The sequence below is a fragment of the Gadus macrocephalus genome, chromosome 3 (assembly GCF_031168955.1).
Source record: "Gadus macrocephalus chromosome 3, ASM3116895v1".
Taxonomy (NCBI): domain Eukaryota; kingdom Metazoa; phylum Chordata; class Actinopteri; order Gadiformes; family Gadidae; genus Gadus; species Gadus macrocephalus.
Window position 1 is genome coordinate 8,998,775 of NC_082384.1, and position 23,557 is coordinate 9,022,331.

The window sequence follows — 23,557 nt, forward strand, 5'->3', positions numbered from 1 at the left end:
TCATATACGTCTTGATTACATTGCTACTTTATTCCGGTCAAAAATGTATCCTCTCGCAAGCGCGAGAGAGGAATTATTCAATTCAAATACCTAGCAAGTCCTGGCAGATGCCACATTTAACACTGAGTTTAAACACTGACTCATAGTATACAGTATAATTATTTATACTGATTTATTTATCCGTCTGCATTCGTATCCGTCTGTCTGTCTGTCACAAAAACAACACAAACACATATACAAAGTGTAGATGTACCAACACACAATGTTCACGAAGACATACCCATCTACTCCGCAGAGTTCGCAATGACTCACACGTACACGCTCCCTCACCGACTCACTGACGTGCACGCTGAGTCGCCCACGAGCACGTCACCCGGCTCTTCCCTGTCCTTGACCTTGGGATGACAAGGGAGATGTCAGGAGTGGGTAGGTGGGAGTTAGTGAGAGGAGGAGGGAGGCGGGGGAGTGTGTTAGATGGGGTGCGTGATGTTGGGATTGGGGGGGTATGAATGAGGAAGGGTACTGTAGATGTAAGCTTAACTGTGGAAACCATGCCCCTACCTCCTATAGATCTCATAATGGTTTCTTCCACATTGTAGTCCGTCAACCTTCACAGCTGACAGTACATGCACACACACACACACACACACACACACACACACACACACACACACACACACACACACACACACACACACACACACACACACACACACACACACAGTGTTCTCTCTATCATGCAGTATCTTAATGTATGAGATGCATCGTCACTTTTGGTCACTTTGGATAAGTGTCCCTATTGCATGTCTTGTGCATAATATTGTAACAATGACCATGCTACGCGCCACCTGCCACGCTCCAACAAGTTGGCTTTTGCTGGGCTCCTCCACATCCAGATCACAGTGATGTTGGAGCTGGTTTATTGTAGACTTGGTTGAGGATAGCAATACTGAGCAGGAGGTGGAACCTGCTGTTCATGGAGATCTCCCATAGTGTGTGTGGTGATGGCTGGTTTAACATGTTAACATTGATTGCTGTGGAACAGGTGTGAGGCATCACCAAACAGATCATACGTAAACATGTTTTTATGCCTCCAGCCTCCAGCCGACTGTTATGTCAACTCACTTGCCCCCGTCACAACTGTTTGCCTCTGTCACAGCTGGAAGAGTGACTCCGTAGACGTGGAGGAAAATACGTAACTGGCGCCATCTAGCGATGGCAAGGCTGGTAACAACATCAATTGCCGAGATATTAATTACAGCCAAATTAAGTGAGTGATGAAGTTCTGCTATTTAATGTTAGAAGTAAAACTTTTGAAAGATTATAATATTGGCCTTAGCTGCATTATCACTCAGTCAACTCAGAGCACAATATGCATGTTTGTTGTATTCATATATCCACACAAAAACACTTGTAGACTACATAATTTGATGCTGTACGTATGTTCATATGGCTCATAACACCATAGTTAATAATTAGGTTGCATTTAGGTGTGTATTCGTGTAGTTAGTGCAGAAGTATATGATTTATCGCTTTTCTGTCAATATCAATTTTGGGTAGGTTTTTGGTTTATTTGGTGGTTTCTAGTAGCCTGACGATGTCATACTCATAATTCTAGTCAGAATATGAGTCTGAGACCGAACCATTGGGCTGTGATTATAGGGCGGAACCAGGAAGGAAAATGCCTCTTCGCTCAATTGGATAGACCTAAAACCAATCAGAGCAACGTAGTATGTAATAACCATTCAGAGATGTCCTGCTGTAGCCGCTGAGTACCAACTTCTTCAGGTGCTTTGTTATCCGGATCCGATTCTGGGTCAAACTGAAAGGCTTGAACGACTGGGTTTCTACGAGCCATTGCGATACAACCACCGTAAACAGAGCGCACGTGGCTGCAAGCGGCTCCGGGCCACACCCTGCACCCTCCTCCTTGACACGCCCACCGAAACAGCGCATTTGGGGGAAGCTCAATGTGCGACTGGCTCGGAGTGGCTGTAACTCTGCACCACGGCTGAATTTCGGGAACGTCTTTGAATACTGTGTTAGTTGCCCACTAATACCTATATTAAAGAATACATACAATAGCATGTCATGGGACCTTTAACATCTTTATAATAGGGCTTGCTCGTTGCCCGAGACAATGGCAGCCAGTCTGTCCCTTGTAGCATTACCAGGTGACTGGTTATCTGCTAGGGGGTCACAGTGAGGTTTGGGGTCACGCATTTCGAGTTGACTAATGATGACTATGACTAATGATGACGTCATAGGGTAGGTTTGCCCCATTTGGTAGGGGAAGAAGGGTAGAGGTAGGGGGTCGGCTTAAAAGTTAGGGTTAGGGTTGAGCAATGAGGGGTAGGGTTGAGCAATGAGCAATGAATTCGGATTCAGCCAATTTGTAGCCGTTTAGAAACGGACTGTAAAAATAAAGATTATTCAAACCATTTGCCCGGTTACTGAGCTGAACGGCCCCGAGCTGATTGGCCCCGAGGGCTACATGATGTCAACGGAGAGGCAAGGCACCCTGGGGACTCCCTCTCTCATTGTACATACACTAACTTAAAGGTTAGAGTCAGTCAACTGGTCAATACTCCAGCTAGTCAAACACTGCCAGCTTCATGAATGTATTCGACATAAAAAGGTACAACTTCTTTACAATGCATTATACAGAGATCTTGCGGAAGGACGATAACTGCATGTTCAGTAATGGGGAAATGGTATGGGGGACAAGGTGTCAAAGTTCGAGACCCGGTATCAGTGTTGTGACTGGTAAGTACATGTAGGTGGAAGCAACACTGTGTGTGACTATAACCTGACACTTCATGCCGGATCAGTTCTTTGCAAACCAACTCGGGTTGTGTCAACTTCTGTGATAGTGTTAATCTTTCAAACCTCCTCCTTCTCTACCTCTCGTATTTCGTAAGTGTTAAAGGGTCGGTTTTTATCCACAACAGGATTAATAAAAAGGTAGACCGTATTCATGTCGACAGTAAAATATTACTCCAACTACTTTAGCGTTAGAGACACACATCAAACACACAAAAGGGTCTTGTATAAAGCGATCCAACGGATTTATGTACATTTATTCCAGCAGAGAATAGTATCTGTACAGGTTTTCAATATAGAAAAGGAGTTTATATATAAACCTCATTTAAAAGCCTATGTATGTACATGCCTAGTTTTAAATAAAAAAAATCATTGCTTTCTCTCATAAAGAGAATAGTTCATATTAAAAACTACTAGAAGTAGAGTACAATATAAACAAAAAAAAAAAAAAAACTTAAACCAAACTGAAAAGTTTGCCTAGCCTAGAAATAAAAGCCAGTAATGAATAAAACTGTTTAAATAAGTAAAGCAGGAGATGGGGCCTGTAGCTCAGGGAAGCCCCGCCTCCAGGATGCTGCCCAGTAGGGTGCGGTCCTTCAGAGCGTTCTCCACATCCCTCTCCTCGATCTTCAGGAACACCTGAACACAGACACAGGGTCAGTATCACTGAATCCACAAGGACACTGCCTGCTCTCTGAACAGCTGGTGACCTGCGGTCAGTCACTATTGTGAACACCCGCACAAGGCTACATCGGTTACATGCTAGCCCTAGCAGCAGTCCCATGCAGGCCCTAGCGGTGGACCCATGCTAGCCCTAGCTGGGAGGCCTCACGCTAGCCCTAGCTGGGAGGCCTCACGCTAGCCCTAGCTGGGAGGCCTCACGCTAGCCCTAGCTGGGAGGCCTCACGCTAGCCCTAGCTGGGAGGCCTCACGCTAGCCCTAGCTGGGAGGCCTCACGCTAGCCCTAGCTGGGAGGCCTCACGCTAGCCCTAGCTGGGAGGCCTCACGCTAGCCCTAGCTGGGAGGCCTCACGCTAGCCCTAGCTGGGAGGCCTCACGCTAGCCCTAGCTGTGAGGCCTCACGCTAGCCCTAGCTGGGCGGTGTCATGCTAGACCTAGCGGTGGTCCCATGATAGTTATCATGCTAGTTCTATCTGGGAGGTATCATGCTAGCCCTAGCGATGGTCCCATGCTAGATAGCATGCCGGCCCTAGCTGGATGGTAGCATGCTAGCCCTAGCTGGATGGTAGCCCTATGGGCGGTCTGTACCTTGGTGAGTCGCGCCTCCTTGGCCTTGCGGAGGGCGAAGATGCCGCGGCTCTCCAGCAGTGAGCAGAGAGAGAGGCACTCCCCCTGAGCCATGCCCCCCACCTGCCGCTTCGTACACAGGCGACTGTACACCTCATGCAGCTGTGAGAGAGACAGGAGGTATATTTATATCAGGAGAGAGACAGTAGGTATTGATCCGGAGCCAGAGAGAGACACTAAACATAATATTAAATAATATATATACACAAGTGTCTACCTTGCCGAGGACCACCTCCTTGTGTTTGCCGCTCTTTGTGAGGAGCAGCAGGCAGCAGACGAGGAGTTTCTGCTGCAGGGGGAAACTCTCCCCCTCCCCCCCGGCGGAGGAGGCCATGCGGTCCCCGTACACCTCCGACAGCACGCGCGCTACCTGGGGCACGCCAACATGAGACGCTGTGGGGGGGAGGGCAGCAGGTGAGGACAACAGTCGCTATGTAGAGGACATGAACTGTGTTGGGGCTAGGCTACCACCGTGGCTAGTATTGTCACATCATGACTAGGCTAGCGTCTGTGGATAGGCTAATATTGCAGCTAGGCTAGTTTCCTCGTCGTTAGGCCAGTGTTTAAAATGGCGAGCGAGGTTTGTGGTGGCTAAGCTAGCGGTTTACCTTTAGCGTCTTCCGTGTGGTCCGCTGCCTTCTTGCGGTCGTCAGCCTCCACAATCTCAACGGCTCTCCTGATATCCAGACACAGAATCATTTCAGCACGTGTCCAGAACAAAACACATGGCAACAAGAGGCCAGCCTTTAGAGTGGTTTGGTTGAGAGAGGAAACGGGGCAATATAAATAATATAAATATAAATTAGTGTTTCTCAGTCGTGTTGTTGAGAAAGGAGTGTTAAGTCACCTGCAGATGTCCAGAGCCTTCCTGGCATCTCCCGACACGGCAGAGACCTTCCTGGCGCAGAACTGGACAGCCGAAGCGTCCAAAACCCCGACACCAGACGCCTGAGAGGGAACACGAGCATTAGACCACCAATACACACACCCACACTAGAGCGCAGATCGGGCCGCATTTTTCTGTCCGAGCCCGGCGAGCGTATGACAGAGAAGTGACCGAACCCGACAGGCATCAAGATATACGCGGCCGAGCCTGACCCGAGCCCAACCCGACACGGTTACATTTATGGGAATGAAAGCATGCCTTTATCGAGGTGAGCGCAACAAGCGCACGTTAATGCGCTCGCTGTAAACGTGCGCTTGTTGCGCAGAATCTTAACTAATTGAAATTCACAAAAAAAAGGCCACAATAACGATAAATTCCACAAAATGACACAAGAGGTGCCGAGGAACAGAAAGTTAACATAAAAGCACCGCCATGCCAACGCCTACGCCTTATCGCGCTGCTGTGACCGAGCCCGCCCCGAACCCGAGGATCCTTTCTTAATATTGATCCGGCTTTCGGGGCTCGGGGTCGTGCTTCCATGCTCGAACCCCACACATACACACACCTGAGTGAGTCGGTCCTGGACGATGGCAGCTAGCTCCTGGCGGCTGTAGGGAGGGAAGTGAAGCAGCAGGGGCCGGCAGCGCGGCAGGGCCTGCAGGCGCGGCAGGATGCGGTCCGTCAGGTCCAGGGCGTTGGCGATACCTGCCGCGACATCAGGAAATATTAATATACATGATACAATCAGCTGCCATGGAGACCACAGATAAACGTAAATAGGTGATCAGAGCCCCTTCAGGTGGGCCCGGACGTCTTACCAACGAGACAGAGGCGAGAGCCGGCCAGGTAGGGCCACTCGAAGATGGTGTACAGGACCTCCTGAGACTTGCTGTCCAGCTGGTCCATCTCGTCCAGAACCAGCAGCCTGAAGGAGGGGGGGGGGGGGGGGGGTCACAATTTAGAAACGAGTAACCTGATAGACTCAATGGGTTGATTTGAACCCAGAACCTCTCAGCTGGGAATCCAACACCCAATCACCAGACCCAACCTGCACCCCCCCCCCCCCCAGTTCCAATCGAAGTCCACCCGTCCTGACCCCAGCTCTACTCACACAGTGGGCCCGTTGCTGGTCAGCAGCTTCTGCAGAGCGCTGCTGGAGTGGCCCCCGGCCCCGCCCCCTAGTCGCTGGGCCAGCAGGGGGAAGATAGAGTGGGAGCTGCGGAGGGTCATGCAGTTCAGCACCACCGTCTGGACCTCGCTCAGCGCCTCCTGGGGGAGGGAAGACACACAGGGGGGGGGCAGTCAGGACAAACAGCAGTGACCAGCCACAAAACATGTTCTTTAGGCTTCTTGATAGGTCAACAGTGGTGCCATCGCTCATTATTCCTTACAGACAGTTGGTAGCTAGATTGAACTGGGCTTATACAAATCATGACAAAAACATTCCTCCATTTATCCTGAACAAGTCAAACCAATTTGAGACACGCATTCTTAATCTAATCAAGGAGCACAAGTGGTAATGTTAGGGTGCGTTAGGTTTAGGGTGCGTTAGGTTTACGGGCGTTGTGTTTAGTGGCGCTGTGAAGGTGCGTTTCGATAGTCCTAATGTTTGGGGACGTTAGGTTTTACGTTTGGTTTGTGTGCGTTGGCCTCAGCGGTGAGGTTAGGGTGCGTTGGGTTTAGTACCTTCATGTCTGCGAGCACGCGGTGGAAGCAGGCCGTCTTGCCGGTGCCGGGCGCCCCCGAGATGTAGAGGCTGGCGGGGGTGCTCCCCAGGGCCCGCTCCTCCAGGAAGGAGCGGATGGCGGCGCGCTCGGCGTCCCGGGACACAAGGCGCTCCGGGACGGCCGTGTGCAGCGACTGCTTCACCATCTGGTACCGGGACCCTGAGGGGGGGGGGGGGGGGGGCGCATTTATGATGAGTGTCATATACGAGTGTCAGACATGAAGCCCAGTGTATGACCTTAACAGAAGGGAGGTGTGAGTGTACTCCGACCCCACATTGTCAAACTACACCTAGGCTCCATCTCCTCATAATACTGACGGTGCTATATCCCTGTCCTACTGATGGTACCTAGGTGAACTGAGGAACCAGTGAAGCCTCATCAGCCTACAAACACAGATAGTGAACACGACAACAAGTGGACCTACTCTCTGCAAACAGACGAGCGACCGCAGACTTCACGTTGGAGTGGGCTGGGCTTGCTGGCAGCGCGGCCTGCCGTCTGGGGGAGGGCCTGGCGTTGGGAGACATCGGCTTGGGAGAGGGAGGGGCCATTGTGCGGCACGGCTGCAGCGGCGAGTTCTCGCAGTTGTCGTTGAAGAGTTTCCGTGGCGATGCTCTTGGGGTGGGTCTGCTCTGTTTCGGTGGCGATCCCAGCAGGTTGACGCCCAGGATGCTGACATTGTCGTCACCTTGGAAACCAAAACATGGTGTCAGACACAGTACCAGCTAAGACACGCGCACATACACACGCATGAAAGATATGGAATAATATTTTTTATTATCTTTCCATTTGTCAATTGTAACTCAAGAAAAAGGTAAGCTAATTCAATGAATAAATATGCAGTCATGTTTTTAACAGAAATACAGGACAAATAAAATACCAGCTGTATGATAATACATCACATGTAATTGTGTAGGGCATTTTGTATGGAATATCATGAAGCATGTTTCGACAGTGGTGGATACTGGATCCTGTTCTTACCTGTTCGCTTGCGGGGGCTGAGGGGTATTCTGTGTGGCAGGGTCGGGGAGTGTGGGTTGATGGGACATAGCCGGACCGAAGTCAGGCTTTGGGGAAGAAGCTTGCACTTCTCGGGACTGGGAGCCGGAGGTTCATTCTCCAGGGGGATCGTCGACTTGTTGGACACCGGACGGCAGGACTTGCGTCGAGGGAAGGGCAGAGCGGGCTGGACCTGTCCCTTGGAGCGTGTGCTGGGCATGTTCTGTTTAAAACGAGGACGATTAGACGTACACATAGGTTGGTGAACGGGTGACGCTATATTCAGCCATACGGGAAGGAAAGATGATTCGGTATTTGGTTCAACTTTACTGCTAACAATTCCAACAACTAGTGCTTGATAAGAAAACTGACAAATGTAGATACAGATACAGAACGGCAGTGCCTTAAAAACAACCCGAGATTATATTGGCGCCATTCGAACAATCCAAAATTAAAAGCGCTCCGGAAACCTCAGTCACCACAGATCTACTTGCTAGCATGTTTTATACCTAAACCTTTAAATAAAGTGCTAGAGCGAAAGCAAGTATTATCGGGATAAGTTAAATTACAGTGTTACCTTTGCTGTTTTGATGGTAGTTGTTGATCAGGTTTACACTAGACCGCTGAAGACTAGCTTTCTTCCAATACTGAGACTACAAAAGTTGCGCCAAATATTCTCCCTTCTCCTGAGGTCACCAGAAATTGCTGGGCTCTGATTGGTCCCCGAACACCATTGACCTGGTTTCCCACGCTCTCATTGGCTCAACCCGAGGAGTCGTCACCTTCCGGTTACTCGGAGCTCAATGGCGGGAGATTCAATGACGTTGTTTTGGCGGAATCATATTTTCCCGGGAAGGACAGCTGTTTGGTTGGATTCGAAAACTCTGTGCCTTGTTTGACATAAGCTGAAAAACTAGTCAGCGGCCAGACATTAATGATAAAACACACTGATATGATTGTGTGTTTGATCAATCAATACAGAATATAATCGTATTCGTTGTTTACTAAATATTTGAGTGAGACAAAGGTTCGTGTAATCAACCCGATAACTACATCAAAACTTTAGGGCGGTATTTACCAGCACTTTTGTAATCACGACCGCCATTGTATTCCTCTACCGAGAATATATTCAAAGCAACACTAGAGCAAGTATTAATTAATTTAATCAGGACAGACGACCACACTCAACTCAATCTCTTTGTGGTTGGAACCCTCATCCTCATCGTCATCCGCTTATCCGGGGTCGGGTCGCGGGGGGAGCAGCTCAAGCAGGGGGCCCCAGACTTCCCTTTCCCGGGCCACATTGACCAGCTCTGACGGGGGGATCCCGAGGCGTTCCCAGGCCAGTGTTGAGATATAATCTCTCCACCTAGTCCTGGGTCTTCCCCGACGTCTCCTCCCCACTGGACGTGCCTGAAACACCTCCCAAGGAAGGCGCCCAGTGGGCATCCTTACCAGATGCCCGAACCACCTCAGCTGACTCCTTTCTAAGTAAAGGAGCAGCGGCTCTAATCAGAGTTCCTCACAGATGGCTGAGCTTCTCACCCTATCCCTAAGGGAGACGCCAGCCACCCCAACTCATCTCGGCCGCTTGTACCCGCGATCTCGTCCTTTCGGTCATCACCCAGCCCTCATGACCATAGGTGAGGATAGGAACGAAGATCGACCGGTAGATCGAGAGCTTTGCCTTGCGGCTCAGCTCTCTTTTCGTTACGGTGCGGTAAAGCGAAACAGAGAGGTTGGAACCCCTTCATTACAATTGTAAATTAATCCTACGTGAGAACCACGTATTAAATAAATAGGAAGCCTTTGGCCATCACATTAATAGTTATACCACTTATTTATATATCAATGATATACTGTTGGGCGGAAGAAGGACATAATGCAGTATAATGTTTATGTCCAGTTAACATTTAGTTTACTTTACTCTTTAGTTTTAATTTATGTACAAACTAAGAAATGGTGACTTCAGACAAGTTTTCGGGTTAGAGTTCATCCAAAATAAATCGAGAAATATTTTATTTAAGAGTTATATATCCTTATCTTAGAAATATTTTATGAAAAAATAAAAATGGCTGCTAATTTAGGGTACATCAGTGTACATTATATTTATCATGATATTTGCATATTTGTACATTTAAATTATATCGACATGTTAAACGCTTGCATTGTAACATCTTCTGTTGCACCTTTGAAAAACCACATGACAAACCACAGTGCACCAAGACCCTTTTCCCCAAAATACATGTTTATTTCAATTGATCACATGATTAAAAGATGGCTGATTAACATAACATGGCCGACAGCGTGACAGAGTGAGGAACAACTAGACCAAACCGTCACTTCACAACCCTAGCTGCACTCACTCTCCTGATCCATACCTTCTCACCCAGCATTCATCCATTCATCTGCAGACACACCCTTCACCATCTCATCCACTCAGAGCAGTGCTGCTAGTCCTCCCTAGGGGCGGGGCTACGGGGCTGAGCCCCTGTCACTCCATGACTTCCCTTCCCCCCCATTTTTGTTCCTATATTACAAGCTTTTTACAACATAAAAAATAGATCAATAACTATGGTTATCATATTCATTAGCTTTAATGTAAATATACAATATTTTCTTGCATTTTTCAAATATAATCGATTATTTTAGTCTCTCCCGCCCCACCAAGCCCCTCCTCTGGAGTCCCCTGACAAACGACGAAGACGTGATAAAAACATAACGGAGCCCTGTTTCGCTGGAACCGGTCGTTAGGTCAAGGTATAAGGCAAGGACCAGCGAGAGGTTCTGCTCCATTGAATGGTTTCCCGTTCAGAGGAGCGGAAATCCAATAAGAAGTAGTGTGTGTAGACGAAGAGCAGGGAAGAGACCACGGGGGACGAAGAGCTCTGCGCCCACAGACCCCTGGAGCCCTGGAGCCTCTGGGGGTTCTCAGCGATGAGCGTCATATCGTCACAACATTCCTTGCATAGCAATAATCACAACAATCTAAACACCTGAAATTCTGTCTTCACCAGCAGCACAAGTACGGTCAGATATTGCAGGTGATAAAATATAAAATAAGACTTCTGGAAGAGCTATCGTGTGTGTGCGTGTTCATGTGTTTCTTCCCTTCGGCATCTGCTCCCCCAACAGGAAGCAAGCCGTGTTTAAACAGAGCCTGATTGGCTGTTCTGTAGCTACCCCTACTCCCCATGCTGTTTCTTAAAGACCAGATGGCAGCAAGCCTGCAGGGGCACAGTCGAGTTGACAAAAACACATTTCTTATGAAAGTTTTGTTTGTGTATATATATATATATATATATATATATATATATATATATATATATATATATATATATATATATATATATATATATATATATATATATATATATATATATATATATATATTGTGTGTGTGTGTGATGATGCATTTACATAGATAGTAATATATTGGGAATTTCTTGAAGCATGCAGGTATTCTACATAATGCTAGTCTGATAGAGGATTTTACATACATGTCGTCAACGGACCTGCTTGGCTCACTATGCACACGTTTGGCACTTGGTTGCTTGGTCACAACCCCTCCTCACCTCCTCCTCCTCCTCCCTGGCACTACTGGAATGGCTATCAAAGACAAACTCAATCATAGATTCTAAACAAAAGAACAAAAAGGAAATAATAAATCCTCAATGGGGCTCCCAGCCACTGGTGGCGGCCCAGGAGGGTCGAAGCATCACTCAGCTAAGATAATAGTACCCTGGAGGGCTGAAGGGAACGCAGTATACAAAACATAATCAGAACATTTTCATGGAATGAGTCTCAAGGAGAGAGGAACAGAAGGGAATGCATTGGGTTTACTTTTTCTGTTTTTCTTCTTCCGATGTAGGTCCTCAGTGTCAGTGTGGCGTGACGACCAGGGTCACATGGTCACATGGTCACAGTGCAGCGGGTCAGCACCCGGACGATAGTCCGCGGCATTCAGGAGACGTTTCCTCAAACCCATGCATGCCTCCAGCTGGTGTTCAGTGTAGCTCTGCAGCGTGTCTTTAGTGTCTTGCTGTCCCATTACCTTAGTGTGTGGCTCTTTAGTCTTTTGTGTTTAGTGTGTTTGTCTCAAGTGTTGATGTGCGTCTTTAGTGTTGGTGTGTCAAATGTGTGTTGGTGTGTCTTTAGTGTCAAGTGTGTCTTTAGTGTTGTGTGCTAAGTGTGCGTGTCTACACACTTAAACCACCCCCCCCACCCCCATATGTCCTGTGATTGGTCAAAGTGAGTTGAGTCCTGGTGTGGTGGAGCAGAGGATGCCACGCGCTCACCTCCCTACAGGGGGCGCTGGGGGGGCTCCTCGCATCATACCTGGAGGAGGAGGACATGTTAGCACAGTGGTCACCTCCTCGCTGCACCACAACACACCTGCCGGCAGAGGCTGGCTCACCTGCTGCTCTACTTCCTTCCTGCTATGATCATTAATGAAGGTGGCCAGGTAGGTATGATAGTGAGCAGGCAAGTATGTTAATGACTAGATAGGTATGATAGTGACCTTGTAGTTAGTGGTCAGGTGGACGGTGCTCATAAACAGTAAATGTGAGCACTGGCGTAGAATGCTATTGCATACCTGCGTAGCTGTGCATGCCGTATAACTCACCTTTTCTGTCCCTATGGTTTCCTGAATAGCTCAGATTAGTAGCCGGTGAGGTCATTCAAGCCTGTGACATCAGCAACACTCGCTGCCTCGGATGTCATGGGCGACCATTTTAAACTAGCTTAACCAATTATTACTTTTTTCTTGTTCCATACCCCAACTCAGTGACGGTGAACATTTCTTTGGTATTTTTGACGAAAATTTATTTGTTGTCTACTCTTTGAGCTTCTTTTGGCCTTAGATAAAAACCTGTTGCAACCTCCTGGTCTTCTCATACCTACATAGTCACTATCATATCTACCAAGTCACCACCCTTTCAGCAATAAATGACACATTTCTCTAACTACTGGAATATGGATAAAGAGATAAGCCAGCCTGGATAGTCGGCATCATGACTGCATCACCACTACCACTTTGTCAAAGAGCGATTCGGACAAGAGTACGCTTCCATGGACCTCGTGCCCGTAAGAGGGTGCATGGTGAAACGGTGCCCTACCCTTGGTGCCCTTGCTGGGGTACACCCTGCTGAAGGGCCGGTACTCCTCTGGTGGGGGGAGGTCTTCAACAGGATGGAAGTTAAACTTGGATTCAAAGTCATCTGTGAAAAGGACGATAACACACATGGAGAATTTTAGGGCGAGGGGGATAGTTCAAAAAGTAGTGTGTGGTGAGGGTGAACGTCAGTTAAGTGGGTGTTGATGAGGGTGAATATCGGTTGGGGGTGTGGCTGGATGACGGGCGGAAGGTGAGGGTGGTGATGGAGGCGGGGTCAGGGATGGGGGTTGATGATGGAGGCTCGGTGGGGTTGATGATGGATGTCGGGTTGGGGTGATGAGGTAGGCTGGTTGGGGGTGATGACGGAGGCTGGGTGGGGGTGATGACGGAGGCTGGGTGGGGGTGATGATGGAGGCCGGGTGGGGGTGATGACGGAGGCCGGGTGGGGGTGATGACGGAGGCCGGGTGGGGGTGATGACGGAGGCCGGGTGGGGGTGATGACGGAGGCCGGGTGGGGGTGATGACGGAGGCCGGGTGGGGGTGATGACGGAGGCCGGGTGGGGGTGATGATGGAGGGCGGGTTGGGGTGATGACGGAGGCCGGTTGGGGGTGATGACGGAGGCCGGGTGGGGGTGATGATGGAGGGCGGGTGGGGGTGATGACGGAGGCCGGTTGGGGGTGATGACGGAGGCCGGTTGGGGGTGATGACGGAGGCTGGGTGGGGGTGATGACGGAGGCTGGGTGGGGGTGATGAGCTAGGCTGGGTGGGGGTGATGACGGAGGCCGGGTGGGGGTGATGAGGTAGGCTGGGTGGGGGTGATGACGGAGGCTTGGTGGGGGTGATGACGGAGGCCAGGTGGGGGCGATGACGGAGGCCGGGTGGGTGGGGGTCATGGAGGCCAGGGGGGGGTTACTCACCTACGATGGACTTGGAGGAGGAGCTGGAATGGCCGTTGCGGAGGGGAGGCGGCGGCGGGGGAGGAACGGCCGGGGTGCGGGAGGAGGAGAGGGAGGAGAGGGAGGAGGAGGAGAGGGAGGGTGGAGGAGGAGGTTTGCTACCCCCCCTGCTGTGAGGCTCGGAGGAACCTGAGCTGTGGCCGCGATAGGGAGGTGGAGGGGGCGGGGCGTCCCGACCGCCGCCGTTGCGGGTGCCTGGATGGGGAGCCTGAGGAGCTGCAGGACACACACACACACACACACACACACACATTAGAACCAGCTTCTGACTGGACGGAGAGGGAGCAGAACACATGTTGAAAGTAACCTAGCCACTGTCTTATATCCATAGTGATGAAGAGGTTAGCTTTGGCACCCTTGTTCTTATATTCTGAGTGATAAAGATGGCTGCACTGCAGTGATGATCATTAATCATTAATGAGCATATTCAAAGCTTTAGTTAACGTATAATGCCATTGGCCTTCAGACAATCTATTCAGAAAGATAGCAAGGTATCAGATCAGAGGTCGGCGCACACGCACACACACACACACACACACACACACACACACACACACACACACACACACACACACACACACACACACACACACACACACACACACACACACACACACACTAGACCTTCTTCTGCTGCTGAGAGGGGGTAAGGGGCCTGATATGTGGGACTGCTGGGGTCCCTCATGTATAGCACGTCTCATCCCTTCTGTCTTATGTGGAGCAGCCCATACCAAACCAGACCACGCTCATTAAGCTTTTACTTCTACCGTTAAATGATTAGGAGGGTGCAGCCGGGTCGTGTAGAGGTGGTGACGGGCTGGCGTCCGCTGATGATTGCTATTATAGGGCTGTGTAGGGTGGAGGATGATAGTGTAGGGTGGTGTAGGATAGTATAGCGTTGTGAAGGTCAGCATAGGGTGGTGAAGGATAATGTCAACTACAGTAGGGTGGTCAGCGAGACTCGGGCGGTGGTTAAGGTGGTGCAGGGTTATGGGGGGGGGGGGGGTGTAGATCACCTGTTCTGCGGCCCGGTGGCTCCCTGGCGGGCGGAGGGGGTCTGCCACCCTGCGGGCCGGGGGAGGGCGAGGGTGGAGGCGGGGGGGCGTGGGTGCGTCCGTGCGAGCCTCCGCTGTTGGGGGTCTTCTTGTGCAGGGAGTTCTGGCGCTGGGGCAGCTCCGGAGCCCCGTCCACGTGGCTCGGCCCGTTGGACCCTCCCCCCGGGGGATGGCGGTAGGGGGGAGGAGGGGGAGGCGCCGAGGAGCCCCCCGTGGGGGAGGGTCTGCTGGAGGAGGAGGAGGAGGAGGAAGGTGGCTTCATGGAAGGGGGCGGGGCCGAGGGGCTGTAGGAGGGGCCTCGGCCAGGCGTGGGGGGGAGGGGTTTCTCTCGGCTGTGGTGGGAGGACGGGAGGGCGGGGGCCTTCTGGGTCCTCTCCGGGGGAGGGTTGGAGCGCCCGCCGCCCCCGCCGCGGTTGAAGGGCGGCGGAGGCGGCGGGGCCGAGGTGCTGTTCTTCATGCCGCCCCCGGAGGAGTGGGACGAGCCAGAGGAGGAACTAGGGGGGCGGGAGAGGTCCGGGAGGGAGGGGCGGTGGGAGCGCTGGTGGTCGGGCGGGGCAGGCTTGGGCTCAATAGGGGGGGAGGGGGAGGAGGAACGGCCGGAGGGGGGGCGGGGGGCACTGGGCCGGGAGGCTGGGGGGCGCAGCGCGGAGCGACCCACCGTTCCGTCTGGAGGAGGTAGAACACGGAGAACATGCGTCAGAACCACAATCCGAACAGGTACACTGCGTCCATGGTTCAGTTGAAAAGGGGGCTCTGAAACGCAGCGTCGTGGTGACGCTCACTTTAGGGACTGGATTAGACTTGCTGCAACACCAAGCGTAAGCGTATGCGACCTGCTACGACCTGCTGTGTCCTGTTTGCCGACTTGCCGCGGCATTACGCGGCGGCAGAAAATTGCATCGAAAGAGTGATATGTGTGGGAAATTGCGGACTAGGTCCGACAGTCTCTCCTCAAAGCTTTCTGCCATGCTAATAATAACTTCCCCGACTCTGACCTCGAGGTCACTGTTTATTCCCTATTGCATCTTGCGGACGTGTCGGGTTCGCCTGCGACGATGTGCGCGACCGACGCACCACGGTCGCAGAATACGCATGGCAGCCATGATCTGTATACGTATGCGTTGTCTGCAGCCGGTCAATTACAGCCCCGAGGCTACTGGGATGGCCCTGACAACAGAAACCTCAAGGTGAGTCTTTTCAGCGAAGCTCGCTTTTTGAGGGTGGGCGGGTATGGAGAGTAGGGAGGAGCAGGGGCGAGGAGCAGGTGATTTGGACTGGAGCTAGCTTTAAAAACTAAACTCTTGCTTGTTACATTAAGGGAATTTAGTAGACGCTTTTATCCACAGCATTGTTCCTTTAGCATATAATAGGGGATTATGTTCAATCAATTCTACGTTGAATGGACACAGCGGTGCTTGTTATTATATATGCTTGTAATTACACTTCTGTTACTGTGACTGAGCGTAATCCACCATAAGTTCCCTCTTCAGTGACGTCCAGTGATCTTTGTTATGTGGAAACGATGTGTCGTACCAATGAACATGTGTGACCCTGCTTAGCTTCGCTGTCATAGAGGAACCACAACATGTAGCAGGGCAGAGGACGCAGGCCCTGGCGCGTAGTTGAATAAATCAACCTTTACGGGATATTCAAAACAGCAAGGTCTGAGAGAGAGGGTTGATGTTTATTGAAGCTCCATGAAAAGGTTTTGTTATTAAAAGGGGAGAGCAGATCTGTGCCCTTCAGATACTCATTTTGTGACAGTGTAGACGGTCTTAACTATTTCATAAATTCTTACGAAATAGTTAATCTTAACTATTTCATAAATTATCCTTCAATCTTGGGACTTTCTTCAACATTCAACCTGTTCAGTTTCTACTCATTGGATAAAGGATATCGTTTGTATGGTGGGATATGTATATGTTCTTGTCCATTCCTGAACTACGCAACCATGTCGATCTATAGTGCGTCAGTATGTCAGTATTTTACCTCCAACTGGTCTCAATTTGGGCACGCCTCCTTGGAAAAGACCTCCCATTGGCATTGGTCCTCCTCCTCCAAAACCTCCTCCTCCTCCTCCTCCTCCTCCACCTCCTCCACCTCCACCTCCTCCACCTCCACCTCCTGATTCTGAGGAAGTAGCAAAGTCATCAACATATATCCAACTAGTGAAAATATGTTAAAGATACGTATGTATGCATGCATGAGGAGTCACCGGAGGCTGGCGTATGAGCTTATTTTAATGGTGCTATAGTGTTATAACTTATATAACTCATTCTCTATGACGGGTGCTATAGTGTTCTATAAGTCAATCTCTATGATGGGAGCTATAGCGTGATATTACTTACTCTCTATGACCGGTGCGCTTCGGTCGTTGATGGCGGTCTTCTTGAGCCGGGCACCTTTACAGATGTCTGAGAGCAGAGCTCCTCTGTCCTTGGTACCATCGCGATTCAACTTGGGAGGCGTCGTGTTTGCCTGCAAGAAGAACCATCTTCAGGTTAGTGGTCGGGGAATGTAAATCCCAGCTGAAAATGGTCGGGGTTCCAAGCACCAATATCTGCAGTATACCTGTAGGCATGCTTGAGCAAGTTGCTCTACCGGTTCATTGTAAGTCACGTTGGTTAAAGGCTCTGCCCAATGCCTTAATATTAATACATCCGTCCAAAACAATGGATTGATTGTGGATTAATTGTTCTTCAACGATTGCCATGACTAATGTGGATTGATCTTAAAGATTGCGTATCCCTCACTTGCCATTCTTACTTCCAAAACATGTGTACTGTACAACAACTGAAATTAGTGCAGAATAACTCTAGGATGGATTGTTAACCACCAAGTTGATGATAATCGGAGTATGTATTGTGTTGAGGAGGTGATTATTTAATTGCAGTTATGTTAATTTGGATGGCCGAGGCCGAGACAAGTGTCGGACAAACTTACACACACCCCCTTTACTGACCTGGCTGAAGGTGGGAGGAGCGGGAGGAGGCGGAGGCCCCGGGGGAGGGGGGGGAGGAGGGGGCATGCTGGTCTTGGCACTTCTGAGTCAGGGGGTTCACCGACTCACTGTGGAGGTAGAACACTCTCGCCTGGAGAGAGAAAGACAAACAACCGGGCGTCATTCTCACGATAACCATTAATCAGACCGACTTCCAATTTTGCGGTTGTATTGCGGAGGACTCAAGGAAGTTCAGTGTAGTGTGTGAAGTTGTTTGGACGAGCAGTTCTGAGGAAAACTTCAAGGAGCAATACGGAGGCCATCCCGTCAGTCTGTTCGAAACAGGCACGTTTTGAACGGGCACTGTACTAGTTTTAATAAATCCATGTATGCAGTGGATGTGAATTGTGACCCAAAAGCAGTGGATGTGTTTTTTTCTATCAGAGGCAGGTTGCACTGAACAGATTTCCCTATTGACCTTTGTTGACATTTTTAACTCATGACTTCCTGACTCTCTCTTTTCGTTACAACGGTGCGCTTTACCGCACCGTTGTAACGAAAAGAGAGCTGAGCCGCAAGGCAAAGCTCTCGATCTACCGGTCGATCTTCGTTCCTATCCTCACCTATGGTCATGAGGGCTGGGTGATGACCGAAAGGACGAGATCGCGGGTACAAGCGGCCGAGATGAGTTTTCTCAGAAGGGTGGCTGGCGTCTCCCTTAGGGATAGGGTGAGAAGCTCAGCCATCTGTGAGGAACTCGGATTAGAGCCGCTGCTCCTTTACTTAGAAAGGAGTCAACTGAGGTGGTTCGGGCATCTGGTAAGGATGCCCACTGGGCGCCTCCCTTGGGAGGTGTTTCAGGCACGTCCAGTGGGGAGGAGACCTCGTGGAAGACCCAGGACTAGGTGGAGAGATTATATCTCAACACTGGCCTGGGAACGCCTCGGGATCCCCCCGTCAGAGCTGGTCAATGTGGCCCGGGAAAGGGAAGTCTGGGGCCCCCTGCTTGAGCTGCTCCCCCCGCGACCCGACCCCGGATAAGCGGATGACGATGATGACGATGAGGACTTCCTGACTGTCATTGCTGTAGTTACTCCAACATGTATTCTGCGGCAGCAGCAGCATACAGGGTGCACGAGAGGAGGCACAGGCCGAGAGATGTATGGTTGCTAAGGGGTGCAGGTGAGTGGATCTTCCCGAACCAGTTGGCCTCAGGGATCATTGTTGATCCAGCATGTTAGGCTGGCGGCTGCCCCACCCCTCCTCCCCCCGCCATACTAAACGCTACAGCAGGTTTTCACGGAGGGAAAACTAAAGGAATGTCACTGAGCAAGCTTGCCAGTCACAAGCAGAGACAGCTAGCTTACTGCAAAGGCACTGCTGCTAGGCCATGGCAGAGAAAGCTAAACTGTTTATAAAAAAAATTAAAGAATAATCGAATATCTGCTGGGTCCGCATAACCTCGGCCAAAGCCACAGATATTCCAGAGCGGCAGAGGATCCTTTGGAATAGTTGGGGCTTCCTATGGGTTAATTTTCTGTTTCAAATCTCAAGAAAGGGGAAAGATGATGGGCTCCTCCTTTACAGCAGTGGAAAACCGAAAAAGGAACAGCTGCACTGAGAAATAACTAAATTCCTGAACTACTAGTTTTTACTCCCTCTGACAATGTGACAATACTGTTGCCTTTACTTTGCTAAGGCCCTTCAGAACACAGATGCATTTGGTGGAAAAAGCTCTTATGCATTGTGAAGTTATAGGACTTTGGAATGGGAGACACACTTGTTCTAAAGTGAAGTTACTTATTTAAAGAACAGTGTGTATACCTCTACTTACAAGATTACAGTACCGTGAGGTCTGAAGTAGGTCACGGCTCAACTTGTACTTATTTTGGCATAGGATTGGGCCATGGTGAGATACACCTGGAGAAAGTACAGGTAATAAGGAAGTGAGCCTCGGTGCTCGACGAAATAACTCCCCTTCTGGGCCCACTGACTGACAGTTCTAGCTTTCTTACCCCGGCCTTGTTTGCGAGATTGTCTCTACGGAACCACAACTATTCCTCTAATAAAACTCACCCGAAAATAATTAACAGAATCACAGTCTCAGATATTGAGTGATGTACCAAGTACATGTATATACAAATATTCACACACAACCTTGGTTAATGCGAACGGAGAGTCGTTGGGGGTTCATAGCAGAGGAACAACCCTTCAACACATGATCCCTACAGCTGGTAAACATGCGACCTGTCCGTACTGTGAAGCACACCAACCAATTGAATAGTGACTTACCTTAAATTACAGGGGGTGGACAACCTCGTCCTCAGAACCAACATGAATGGAAAATGTTGCTGTGGCAAAAGATCCCAGTGTCCATAGTGGAAGTGTTGTCACAGTATAATATTACGAATGTTGACCCACGCTTACGCTAGCATGGAAATAGCCCCAAATGTAGCCTGCTAACCAAGAGGCTTGGTCGCGGCGCAGGCTAGCGCAAGTTGCTACCTGCTAGCTAAAGTTATCCAGCAACACTTGCTTAAGTTGGCTAGCAACAGTAGCTAAAGTTGGTTAAAGTCGGCGAGCAGAAGTTAGGTAGCAAAACTAGCCAGTCGCAGCTAAAGTTAGCTAGCAGAAGTTAGCTGAAGATAGCTAGCAGAAAAGTGTATTCCTGGGCCAGCTGTCAGTGTCAGCACCGTCCGCTAATTAGCTGCAAAGTACTTCTGATAATGTAAACACCCGCCCGCTATACGATAGAAGTGTGGGAGTGCCTTTTTCGGTAACGTCTGCCCACTTTATCCGCGATTTCAGATCGAAACTACAGCATTTTCTGTCCAGTGTTGAGCTGCAGGCGAAGATGTACTCTCTCGCCTGTTTAGGAGTTCATCGTTAGCTCGCATGGAACCCGGAAATGGGCCGTCCGACACAAAATGGAGTCAGGTAAGCAGCCCACCGTAACACACCTAATAACCTGTACCTGTAGAACACACGTACTAACCGGTACCTGGCGAAAACAAAACCCCTTCCTGCAGAAAACTCGACATGAAAACACCTATGAGCTGTAACATTAATTCTGTTACCCAAAGTATATCAAACAGACACAAAAATTGATTAGATTAAAATAAGAAAAGTCTAAATAGTGGAAAATAGTGACTTTAGGTCTTTAGATTATAAAACCTTTTCAGTTTCCCAATTATGCTTTTATTGTCCCTTTCTAGCAATGAGATTAAAAACAACATTCCGACAAGTGTGCAAAGATCATTTCTTTAATCAGAAACAGTATTGACACATCACTAGTTGCATGAAACTGCATGGCTGTTCACCCCAAAGACAACGGTTCGAAAGGCACTGTTGGAATGTTTTTGCTCATTGGTTAAATCAATATTTGATGCATAAGTAAAATTCAACCAAAGGGTGTGATGCTGATATCGAGAGCTTGTCCAACAGGCACAAGTGAACACACAAGTTATCAAACTGAATTGTTCAATTATTGACAATCTCGGGTGTTAGCATTTCTGCGTCTCCAAGTGAAAACTGGAGATTTCAGAAGGAAGTACAAATATTCAGCAACAGGTGTATTGCCAAAATTGTTTCCCCGAGAATAAGCGCACTCAGATGTAGCTACTTAGATAGAAAAATAGACAAAAGTAAGACAAGTTGTGGGATCTCATTACTTGACATGCAACAATGTCACTGCTCAGCCAGTCGTGCCATTAGGCACATATGTCTTCATCTAGGATTTTAGAAAATATTTTTGCCTCCAAAAATATTGAATCTGATTTCCTTCCTCATTACTTGACTTTAGTTTGAAACGGGAGACAGCTCTCTGTAGAGGGACGAACAGTACCTCCTCTACAGATGAACAAAACATATTACCTCATGATTAGTATGCTTCTCATCATTAAGACTATCAATCTGTGTGGGAGAATCATATAAATATGAATATTAATATGCATGGCCAGAATAAATTACCGACGTTCATCCGGGGAGGCGGGGGCCGTGTTGCTGCCAGTGATTAGAGACAGACAGAGTGGCGAGCCTTCTGACACAACCCCGCTCAGAATAAAATCTCCACTATAATTTTCAACAGACCAATTAGAATAGTCCAGAAGATCGACTCCTCCTCCTGAAAGTCCTCCTCGGAGCCCTGGGGGAACTTCTTGCGTCCACCTGGCTCCTCAGAGGAGATCTTCTCAAAGGGGTCCAGCTTCACAGTCTGGTCGTAGAAGACCCGCATCTCAAACTCACTCTCCAGGTAGGATGGGTGGCCATAGATACCGATGCCAACGGGCCTCACAAAGTCCCCGGGCACAACCACCAGGTCCTGGCCGCAGGTGGTGGACTGCAGCTTGTACGTGTCGAAACTGGGCCGCAGGGTCTTGTCGGACACGTACAGGTCGGCGTCTCCCTTCAGGCTGCGCATGAGAAGGACGATCCTCCCGTCGTGGTTGAGGCGCAGGTAGCTGTAATTCCCGGCGCCGATGTGGCCCTGGACCACGTGGAGCAGCGTGAACTCCTGTGGCAGGCCGTCCTCGTCCGTGGGTGGCTGGAGGCCCCCGGCCTGGGTCAGCAGCAGCAGAACTAGGACGCTACAGCACAGCATCGCGACAACCGCATGTCAGGCTGTCAACGGCTGGATGTCAGGGAGGAACCTGAGGAGCAGCAGAGCAGGTTGCACATCTGGTTCAAAAACTACAAAAGACCACAGTATGTCTATACACAAGAGTATTAGGAAAGAAAATGGGAGACAGTCAAAGTAAATGTAAACAGTTCAGGCTTGAATTATTGGCTGCTATCTATATGCTAGATAATTGAATATATATATTATTGAAGAATGGTCTTAGAGAGTTGAAAGAACACAGCAGCCAGACTCACTTTATTAGTGATTTGTTACAGAGTTTAAAAGGACCCAGCAGCCAGACTCACTGTAATATGATTTGTTATAGTTATAAAGGTCGCGGTAGTCAGACTCGCTGGATACGTGATCTGGCAGATGGGTTTTAAACCAACTTCTCAGGTTGACAAGTGGAACAAGTGGTTTGGCTCTTAACCGCTTCTATAAATAGGATGATTAAACAGCTTGACCTAAAGCAGTGAGGGGAGTGTTTTCTAAACCTTTCCGTCATTACAGTCAGATATAGAAAGACAAAGAGACATGGCAACAAAGACTATGTATTATTACTGCTAGAATATAATTGGAAGCTGGTTGCTCAAAGCTACACGCTACCACGTTAAAAAATTTAACCAGACATGCCCATGTCAAATTGTTTTTACCCTTGGATTATGTACGTTTGTAGCGGGAAAGGGATGTATGTTGACGTAATGCTGTTAACACCGATCAGACTAGCTCTCAAAGCTAACAAACCTGCAATGCTAACACAATGCTAAAGCGAAGCTAATTACTGATAACGTGGTTGTAAGAGTTGCAATTGCGAAGTCAGAAACGGACTTAATGTTAGATATTTTCCGGAGCACTATCGAAACGATTGATGACTTACAATTCATCGCTGTCATTATTTACACGCCCGTTTCCCGACAGGTAGCTTTTATTATTTTTTTAAAGCCACCTGAAACAAAGTTCAGTGAACTTCCTCTTCCTACAGCCGGATATGTAGAACTACTGCCTCCAGAGTGCAGTGCGGGACATGCAATTTGAAATCATGGATTTTAATATTATAATTAAAATGTATGTGTACTATACTAAATACAATTCAGACTACCGAGGATTAAAAATCGTATAAAACAT

At 49.2% G+C, this 23,557-nt stretch overlaps 3 protein-coding genes across 4 annotated transcripts; all 3 read right to left on the reverse strand.

Moving 5' to 3' along the window:
• Positions 1–3,061: 3,061 nt before the first annotated feature.
• Positions 3,062–8,469, reverse strand: cdc6 (cell division cycle 6 homolog (S. cerevisiae)). Its single transcript, XM_060047071.1, has 12 exons — positions 8,320–8,469; positions 7,725–7,965; positions 7,168–7,431; positions 6,703–6,902; positions 6,128–6,285; positions 5,835–5,941; positions 5,582–5,721; positions 4,978–5,078; positions 4,739–4,806; positions 4,348–4,523; positions 4,092–4,232; positions 3,062–3,462 (listed from the first exon to the last, which is right to left on the reverse strand). The coding sequence occupies exons 2-12, from the start codon at positions 7,960–7,962 to the stop codon at positions 3,373–3,375; spliced, it is 1,683 nt and encodes a 560-aa protein (XP_059903054.1). The 5' UTR covers positions 7,963–7,965; positions 8,320–8,469; the 3' UTR covers positions 3,062–3,372.
• A 1,500-nt stretch (positions 8,470–9,969) lies between these two features.
• wipf2a (WAS/WASL interacting protein family, member 2a) lies at positions 9,970–20,738 on the reverse strand. Of its 2 annotated transcripts, XM_060047075.1 has the most exons (9): positions 20,107–20,738; positions 19,649–19,734; positions 17,836–17,965; positions 17,222–17,351; positions 16,863–17,003; positions 14,835–15,539; positions 13,780–14,034; positions 12,863–12,964; positions 9,970–12,080 (listed from the first exon to the last, which is right to left on the reverse strand). In XM_060047075.1, exons 3-9 carry the CDS (start codon positions 17,899–17,901, stop codon positions 12,037–12,039), a joined length of 1,443 nt encoding a protein of 480 aa, XP_059903058.1. In that variant the 5' UTR covers positions 17,902–17,965; positions 19,649–19,734; positions 20,107–20,738; the 3' UTR covers positions 9,970–12,036. The 2 variants fall into 2 exon arrangements, with proteins under 2 accessions (XP_059903058.1, XP_059903057.1); XM_060047074.1 differs by lacking the exon at positions 19,649–19,734.
• A 325-nt stretch (positions 20,739–21,063) lies between these two features.
• Positions 21,064–23,453, reverse strand: c3h6orf120 (chromosome 3 C6orf120 homolog). The gene is made up of 2 exons (XM_060047077.1): positions 23,310–23,453; positions 21,064–22,463 (listed from the first exon to the last, which is right to left on the reverse strand). Exon 2 carries the CDS (start codon positions 22,412–22,414, stop codon positions 21,869–21,871), a length of 546 nt encoding a protein of 181 aa, XP_059903060.1. The 5' UTR covers positions 22,415–22,463; positions 23,310–23,453; the 3' UTR covers positions 21,064–21,868.
• Positions 23,454–23,557: the final 104 nt, after the last annotated feature.